General features: G+C 41.0%; 1 protein-coding gene across 1 annotated transcript in view; it reads left to right on the top strand.

Moving 5' to 3' along the window:
* The first annotated feature begins 230 nt into the window (after positions 1 to 230).
* The window catches only part of LOC107188832 (synaptic vesicle membrane protein VAT-1 homolog-like), a 35,886-nt gene continuing 26,224 nt past the window's right edge, over positions 231 to 9,892 (top strand). Inside the window, exon 1 of the mRNA XM_015577199.1 lies at positions 231 to 814. Coding sequence (XP_015432685.1) covers positions 510 to 814 — 305 coding nt within the window. The 5' untranslated portion in view covers positions 231 to 509. The remainder of the gene's footprint in view (positions 815 to 9,892) is intronic.

The raw sequence follows: 9,892 nt of genomic DNA, 5'->3' as shown, positions 1-9,892 counted from the left end.
GGACAGAAGGGAGGGGGGACTACTTTTTAATCGCGAAGAGCAATGTTCCGCGACTCGCGGCACCTGTCGTACTATGCGCGATGTAGTTTAGCGTGACCGGCGAACGGTGGGACACAGAGCCGCGCCCCGATTGGTCGGTCGGAAGGGGCGCGCGGTTGCTAAGCAACGGCAACACCGCGCGCGTCACCGGCCGGCGTAGCCGGCACCAAGCATTCCCTGGTACTGTGACAGAAAATCGTGCAGAACGACGTTGGCTCTCGGCGGGTGCGAACGCGCTACGGTTTAGAAACGCGAAGTAGAGTAGACTCTCATCGAGGCTTTCCCTTCCTTTTTTCCCTTGTCTGTCTCTCAGTCTCCTTCGGGTCGTCGATCAGAGTAGATATATCGACTGCGTTCGTTTCGGGAGATTTAACAAGTAACCACAGAGACGAGGACGACGGTTAGAGGAGAGCGTTCCGAGTAACAAAAGCAGCAGCGTAGTTTGAAAGAGAGAAAGACTAAGAAGAAAAATGGCAGAGGACAAGAACGAGACCAGCCCGAGCGCCGAGGGTGAAAAGCCACCGCAGGAAGCGCCGCCGGCCGAGAAACAAGAAAAGGAGGAACCAAAAGAAAGCAAAGAGGAATCGAAGAAAGTGGAAGAGAATGGCGACGGTGAGAAACCGAAGGAGAACGGCGAGGAGAAACCCACGCCAGAGCCGAAGGACATGCGGGCTATAGTACTGAACGGTTTCGGCGGATTGAAAAGTGTCAAGGCCCTCAGGAAGCCTGTGCCAACCCCCGCCGAGGGAGAATTGCTGATTCGAGTCAAGGCATGGTAAGTTTTGTATTCCGTTATTTTCTTTTGGTTGTAGATCAATCGATCAGTTTCGGTGTGATTTTTCGAAGTGACGTTCAGTTTTTCAAACCCCTCCCCCTTGCGTTACCGTCGTGCATACCCGGCGTTGAATGAAATGACAGCCATATTTTCGTTCGTTTCGCTTTTTCGGTATCCCTAGGAATTGTATTAATTACAGTAGACGGGTTCTGTCGCGGTACCGATGAAATCTAAAGCGGAAGGAGTTAATTAAGATTGACGCAATGTTAACGGATAGGGTATCTAGAGCGGTTATAGAGACTTCGCGTTTTGACATGTACAGAAATTTATTATGTCGAAATTGTCTGCAGCATATTAATAGAGAAAGAGATTATTATGTCTATTGATAACTGACTGATCGGTAAACTTATACAGAGTCAATGTAAAATCGAATTAATATGCTATAACCAATGTACAGATTTGAAACTTTGGTTGCCTACCGCAAGTTTTCGTCCGTGTGAATTATTGCCGAAGAGCCTGATAATCGACTTGCACGGTCGAACCGATATGATTTCGAACGTGGTACGCTCGTCGATGTAACTCAATCTGGTTCGATTATCCGTTACTCGTTTCGACGAAGGTGAATTGCCGCGATGAAAATAAATAGAAAATACGTGCCGGAGTGTTTCTGACCCGAGCAAACAGACCGTTACAACTACGCCTGCATCTTTGAAATTTAAGGCGTGGTATCTGTTCCGAGACGCCCGTAATTAGAATTTTATCCTTACGTTACGGAACGGATGAGTAACTTTATAACGGTTGTGTTGGGGCATTTTAATAAAAGCATTTAATAATTACACGCGTGTGTAGGTTTAAAAGTTATCCGCAAATTTTTTTTGCATTGATTCGTGTTGGATTCTCGAATGGTCCGGAACTTTCTGATATTTTTTCAAACATACTTACATTATTCAATTACAGTATTACAAGTAACATTAACTTCGATCTTGTCTAATAATCGTTCTTCCAACTCGTGTTCTTAATAAATAAATATTTCGAGCTGGAAAGTGACACTTCGACCGTCGTATTATCGAGAAAGTTTTTATTCGATATTGTTCGACGAGGAAAGTGTTAAGTATTTGCCAGGATGGGACGCGGTCTGCGCGTTAAATAGGCGGCTACATTTATAGAATACTTAGCCGTTCCTTTAATGTCCGTGCATGCGTTGGCAGATACGCAAAACGAAGTTTGATAAGCTGTTTAACTCCGTCCAGCGCACTACGCTTATTGTTGAGCGTCCGTGCGTATATTTTTCTGTCTCTGTGTCCGTCGTGGACCTCCATTGTGTTCCTATAAGCCTATATAACACGTATTATATATATATTACATCGGAAGTTCCTGGGCTACGACAAACCGCGTCTGATGGCTCTACGTGTGCTGTCCATTAATTCCGACGTGGGAAAAAGGATTATTAGGTAGACAGCCATGCCGTTAATGCATGTACCTTCAACGATATTAGTGCTTTATTTCGTGTAGTATGTTCCCCACTATGTCCTGCGTCGTAATTCATGGCGATGGCTATGATTAAGATTAAATTATATTTTTTTATTCGTTGTAATAGTGCTATCAATTCTAAACAAAAATAGACTTTTAAACAGTGTTAGGAGAGGCTATTCTTTAGCGACAACATTCTAAGGTTATCCAAGGTGTTTCTTGCTTCGATTTTCAAAATATTTTTTGCGGCAATTGTATGTCGAAGGTGGCAGAAAATTCACGAAAGTTGAAGATCGTGGTAAACATTCCTCGACGATAACGAACGCGTAGCTGTTGTTCTTTTTTTTTTACACCTAGCAATCTCCGCGATAGCAAATGCTGCGTTCTATTTATTAATATTAAAGGAAGAAACGACGTTGTTTTTGATACGCTTTACCGGTATTGCGGTCATAAATCGTCAGGCCGAGTTCGCGAAGTTTTTGTTTTTAGAAAGCATATCATATATTCGTGAAATCCGTATTTCGCGCCGTTTGCGCAGGGACTCTCTCTATTTTCGACAATTCGTCATGAGACGCAAAAAAGGATGTGTTCGACATATGGTTTCGTGAATGTCTCTCCGCATCTCTCGCTACTTGTCAGTCTCCGTGAACTTAATTACTTCAAAATAATTTTCAGAATACGAAACTTCTCAAGAATATACGTTCTATGATAGAATTGTTTGAAAATTGAATATTTAATGTACTCTAACATTGGTTCAATACTCGGCTATTCTGAAATGTGTATACGAATTTTTTCAATTTCACTTATTATAGTCTTATACAAATTAATTTGAATTCAGTCAGGTTTTAAATTGTGATTCAATCGAACCTCGATTATCCAACAGAATCAGTACTAGTTCGATGTAAGTCACTGTCATACAATACACATTGCAGTATATAGTTTCCACATTTTATCATTTTCTCTATTCAACGCAGAATATATCAGATGTCCTGCACAAATAAAATTCCAATATTCTTAGGTATAATGAAGCATCAGGGAGTACAGAATAACGGATTGAGGTTTGTGCGTTAAGCTGTGACTACACTATATACCAAAACAATGTCCATATAAGAAATTATAATATAACTTTACTATACAATATATTTTTATAACTTGTTACAAGATTGTAACATCATTGTTCTTTCAATTTCTCTAAAAAGTTTTATAACTTTGCTATATAACGTGTTATGCTATATAGTGTAGACGCAGCTTTATATTGTCGCGCGAACCCAAGTCCATCGTATCGTAGGTTAGTTTCACCGTCGAGTTGACGGGCAAAAACTCTTAAAACTTCACTATGGAAAATCATTCTTTTCCCCTTCCCTGCATCTACACATGGAAATGCTTAGCATTCTACGACGTAGAACTCTAAGAATAAAAACATAACACACACAACAGTTCTAGGTATATAAACTTTTCTACGTCGGAGAAATAGTGTCTTCCCGCGCGTGCGCGTCTAGCCCCAGAGTAGAATCCTTTTTTTCTTAGAATGAAGTGACCACCGTCGGGGATCGTGCGAGCGAGACAGAGAAGGGATACCCACCGAAAAGAAAAGGGAACGGGGCGCGTTTCGACGTGCGCGTATATATGGTGGGGGGGGGGGCATCGAATTCGCCAAAGGCATGCGGACCTTTTCACGCGTGAGTCACGTTTCATAAAAGCGATTGGGATTGATGAGAAAATAGCCCCCCATAGAAAGATATCACGCTGCCACTGCTCTGCTTGCCTGCTGCTGCTGGGCTCGAGTGAATTTGTCTGCCTGCCGCGACTCTACAGTGAGAGACGTTCGTTACACGGCCCGGCACCCCCTGCTTCCATATACAGGGTGGCCTGGAAATCGTAGTACAACCGGGCAGGGGGTGATTCCATGTTAAAAAAGAAGAAAATATTTTGGTGTAACATTTTCTCATCAGAGGCTCCCTTTTCGAGAAAATCGACTTTAAAATTTGTTCAACTTGTAAACGATGTAGTACAATTTGCTTGTCGTGTATTCCACTACTGCGGTTGTCTCTGTCCACGACAGTGGTTACAAACATTGATGATTGTGTGGATAAAACAATACAAAGTGATTCTACTGATTACTCATTTTTTATTCTTTTTTACTACTAATACACGACAAGCAAATTGTACTAAATCGTTTACAAGTTGAACAAATTTTAAAATAGATTTTCTCGAAAACGGAGTCCCAGATGAGAAAATGTTATACCAAAATATTTTCTTCTTTTTTAACGTAGATTCACCCTCTGCCTGGTTGTACTACGATTTCCGGCCCACCCTGTATGCACGACGCGCCCAGAAGTGCCCCCTCCCCTCTTTTCGCTCGCTCGCTCACTCACTCACTCTCCCGACGTTGGATATTAACGAGAGCGGGTACACTACTCCGGCTCAATTGTCGTTTGAAAATTCTCGCCGATGGGAAAATAACGGCTTTCTTGTGTGTGTTACGCCTTCATTGTAGCGCGGCGGTGCAGAGATATTCTCTTCGTTTTTAACCCTGTAGAGATGAAAGGATCTTTTGTCCTTTGCGTAAATTTAATTGAATATAGTATCAGAGGTTATGTCGGTAACTTTACGGCCAGAAAATCGTAACGCTCAAAGTTATTGGTACACGGCGGAATTTTGTTTCAAGGTCACACTCTGGTGAATCGGGGAAACTCCTAATGAGAGTATATATTCTTCTTAGTTATACCATAGTTCTTTATGTTGATTATGTGAAAGTGAATTATTCAGAGAATTTTCGGTGCTGTAGACATATTTGTTAGCGTCGATTCTTTTATGAAAGGAGATGCACGTGGCGTCGGCTTCTTGAGAAGAGATTGTATCGCCGATAGTTGGATATGTCATCGATGTTTAGGTTCAGTGGCGGCTCGAGCAGGGCGCTACTTTGTTAATTCCTCGCGGCCTCGACGTCCGGGTGTTGCGTGTCGACAAAGGGCTCGACACCCTGTTGCCGGTCGCTAATGCACGTGCGATAAAATATTTGAAATAAAAGATCTGGCCACGGAGTGGGGAAGGCAGCGATGTGTTTTGGTAAGCGGACTGTGTTTGGCCGTTCAGCACTTACCCCATAACCTCGAGAAATCGCAGTCAAGTTTTATATAGAATTTCTAACATATTGTTTACAATATAAACGAGGTGCGGGATCATTGTGTATTTTACTTTGTATTCTTGGTGGCCTTGAAAAAAATGTGATATTTATGGTTCTGTGTTTTTTATTTAAATCTGTGTGTGACTTTTCGTATTTAATACAGTGTATCAAGTTGATCTTAGATAACCTTGACGAAATCTGTATTTTTACCAATGGTAATGTGACAAGTAGAATAAATTGTCCCCTTTTACAAATAGAAATATTTTTGGGATAGGATTTCTGTTTGTATTCGCGGATGTATGTGTGTGTGCGAACTGTCGAGTGAATAATCGTGGCCGCTTGTAACTATTTTAGACGGCACATGGGGCCCGAACGGGGTAAGAATCATTGAAGCCGCCGGTAGGCATCATTCAGATGTAATTATTTGATATCTAGACACAAAGGAGGTACGTTTAATTCTTGTGCACACACATAGGGTGTCCACATCGTGATGTAAATAGTTTAGTTCGTGCGCGAGAAGAGTATAAAGTATACGCACAAGACAAGGCCCTTCCTGGGGTGTTGCCGCCCCGACTGCAAAAACAGTATCGCCGCCCTTATTAGTTCACTATTATTTAATTAAGAATTTGATATGCAGTGTTTACTTTTACATCTACACGCGCACGCACGCGCGCGCGCAGTTTTTTTTAACATTTATCATATAAAAGGTATATTTTTTAATTTTTATTTTCATATAATTAAATGAAAGTCCTTAAAAAATAAATGGTTTTATATAAAATGAATATTTTATTCTACATATAAGTACAAAACTAACGTATAATGTTTGTAATCAATATGTTATAGTTGATAAATAGCGACCATTAATTACCTACACGAATGTAATCCAATAAATACGACTAAATATCATATGCTACTTTGGACTGTCCATAAAGATAGTTCATGTTCGTATATGAGTAGTGTTACAAAGATTACGTATAAAATTAATTTGATTGAATTCTGTTTGTCTAAAATTTTCATAATCACCAGAAAAGTTTTGATTCTTATACTTGCTAACTAGAATTTTACATATAATAAACGATCTGTGGCCGCCCCTGGGCCTGGCTACCCAGGTGTGGGGGCACCCTTTGCACCCCCATCAGGAACGGCCCTGCACACAGACCGGGTACGCTTCTCGAGAAAGTTGAACAATTTTCTTTATTTCTTTTAGTTTCTTTTATAATCGTTCTGCTTCTGACAACTCACTGGTCAAGCATATTCGGAATAGAAAATCGAATTGATCCAAGGAAGCAGAGAGTCCGTGAACTTTTTTTTCTGTTCTTCTTTAATATGTATAATAAGCTGAAGTGGGCACGTATAGCTTGTCGGTAGATAAAGGTATACAATGGAGAGTTAAGGGCAATAAAACACAAGAAACATGATGTGCCAGACCTCGTTTACAAAAGTGCGTCATCGCTATAAAATTGATGAGGCGCGCGCGCGGCGACTGTTTGAACAACAGTACCAAAAAATACCCTTCGATGAACATTTTTACGTTCGATTGAAACGGGGAGCACCGAATTAACGGTGCTCCTAAAAAACGGATGTCGTATAAAAGATAAATTTGCACGATTACACGATTCAGTTGAAAACAAAAATTGACGCTCGAGTCACGGGGAAATTTGAGTACTCGAATTGTGTCTGAAAAGAGAAGTATCGCTCGAATTTTCGCAGGACTCTTGTACGAAATATTTGCGAAAGTAAATGAGTTCTAGATGATTGCGTCAAATGTGGTGGTCTGTCTAAAGCTACGTCTACACTGTAGAGCATAATACGTTATACAATATATCTTCTGTTCCACTGTTCATTCGTACCACATATATATGGTGTTTCATTTTTCTCTAAACCGGGTTCCGAGTACTCGTGAGTATTTAAGTACCGTATGTCGAGTATTTCATGGAATTGTTTTTTGAAAAAAGAGTTTCTCAGTGATTACTAACGAATGCAATTCGAGCATTCGTAAGCGATCGATTCCCTTTCTCTTGCTTCGTAGAATCGATAACAAAACTTTTATCGTTCATCGACTCATTTGTTCTTTTCTCTCGCCGCCGTCGCGTACTTTCTAAGTGTTACACTTTTAAGTTTCACCGTTTCGCGATATCCCCGTGTAAAAACCGGCGATTTTACACTAAAGGTGGCTGCTGTTGGATGATGCCCGCCGCGTTGCCCGCCAGGCGAAAGTTCCAGAAACTCTATCGGGACCGCATAATAGCGGAATCAAGAACTCTGGATCAACGTCGGCCCGCTCCTCCCGCGTCTCTCGGTATTTCAATCGGTATTCAATCGATAACGAAGGCGATTCCTTTCAGAGATATTATTAAACTTCGCGAACTATCTAATAAAGACTTTCAAAATTGGTCTGGGAAGCTGTTGGGCGCCGTTATTTTATCGAAGTCCTCTTTCTGTGTCATCCTTTCACGACTGCATAAAGCCACAATTATCCTTGTTCATTTTTCTATTTCGTCTATCGACTTTCGTTTCTTCAAATAGAAAGCGATATACTGAAATTCTCTGTGGTTTAGTATATTAAGGACATGTGAAATTGCGTGACGCGCTTGGAACCGATAGGACGCATTTGGAACCGTTATGGATGGACGAACTTGGAACCGTTACGGACGGACGCACTTGAACTGTTACGGACGGACGCACTTGGAACCGATACGAACGCGCTTGGAACGAATACGACTGAAGAATTCTCTCTTATTAATACGACAATTCGAATAACACGGGAGGATGGGGGGTAGTTGGTGCAGTGAAATGTCATATGTGAGTTACTCTGCCGCAATAATTCATCCGTGTGCTTGGAACCCATATGGACGCGCTTGGAACCAATACGGACGAACGCATTTGGAACCAATGCGACTGAAAAATTCCATCTTGTTAATACGACGATTCGAATAACACGGTACGATGGGGGGGGGTAGTGGGGGTGGTGAAACGTCATACGTGAGCTACTCCGACGCGATAATTCATCCGCGTGCTTTTCTAAGATGCAATTTTCCACAGTGTGACCACACGGTCTCTCCGCGTTCCCCCGGTCAGGTTGTGTGTCACAAGTGAAGCGCGCATGATTCACACGCTCATGATTCTTGATCGTGCGGCGCGCTGACGGGTGGAGGGAGAGGACACGGCAGAGTACCACCGTGTGTGTGCTGATCGGAATATTCCAATAAAGGGACAAAAACAACACAGATGATTGAGAATGTACTTTAGTCGATAAAACGTTCGCGATAATTGCGAATCGGTCGATTTTTATTTTCGAAAATTTGGAAAAAAAAATGGGAATTACTGATGTTGAAAGCATTAAAGGAGGACGATTGTTGGTTCCTATAGGAGCTCATTGTGCCTTCGGAAACAGAAAAATCTTGAATGATGCTTGCGCCAGAGGGGGGAAAGATTACAGTATATCGACTGTTGAATGGTGTCCGTTCAGTTTCCCATAGCCGTGATATTAAGACCTCGTTAACGTGATAAACCCCGGCTAGTCAGATATAATGGTGCCTTTCATTAAGCACGCTGAAAGGTTTTCATGGTGTACTCGAGGCGCGAACGCCGAATCTCTCCGTGAAGCCTCGTATATACGTGTGTATAATCCAGAACGCATTCCCGTAACGTCATAAACAAATATTACGTTTGGGTTTAAGGAATTACGTTCAGTTCTTGAATGCCCGGACCTTTAAATCGTTATTTAAAAATTATGAGACTGATATCTTGTTATTTTTAACTCGAAAATAACGATATCAAATCAACCTGTTTTTTGTATTTTTTTTTTACTTTTTTTTTTGAGGGATTACTTATATTTCCCAATTCAAACCGTTGAGATCTACCTCATTGTCAGTGAAATTACGAATCGTTACTGACAAAAATTGTTAACTGCCGACAAAATTTTGACACATTTTTAAAATAAGTGTTGCACCGGTGCAACACTGGGCATTAAAGTGACAAATAACCGCACAATTAAACATGAATTCCCTCGATTTCCTCTATAACAGGAAAACTTAATTGCATGTCTCGTAGAAATATGATCGTGTATCCAGTATCCATGAGTACTCAATTATTTCAGATTGAGTACACATCCATAAACTCTTTCTATTATACTTTTTCCTATATCACGTGAGCAAGAATTACGGTGTATTTTATCGATCTTTTCTTCTAGAAATACCATCTAGTATTAATCAGTATTCCAAATAGCCATAAAAGCACAAGCACATTTCGAGGTACAAGAATTTCCTTATGTTTCGCGCGTTAAAGAATTTCGTTATGAATACTTAGATGTATTAGAAAACATGAAGTATCGTTTGGTTTTATTAATTCGTTGCGTAATTACGTGTTACGTAACAGTGAAAGAACATTGCATTGTATAACAGAGAGTGGTTAATGTTTTCCCCCGTGTATACTGGGTGTCCCATTTAAATCGAACCACTCGAATTTCTCCAAAACGATTA

The sequence above is a fragment of the Dufourea novaeangliae genome, unplaced genomic scaffold, assembly GCF_001272555.1.
Source record: "Dufourea novaeangliae isolate 0120121106 unplaced genomic scaffold, ASM127255v1 scaffold141, whole genome shotgun sequence".
Taxonomy (NCBI): domain Eukaryota; kingdom Metazoa; phylum Arthropoda; class Insecta; order Hymenoptera; family Halictidae; genus Dufourea; species Dufourea novaeangliae.
This window is presented reverse-complemented; position numbering and strand designations above follow the sequence as displayed.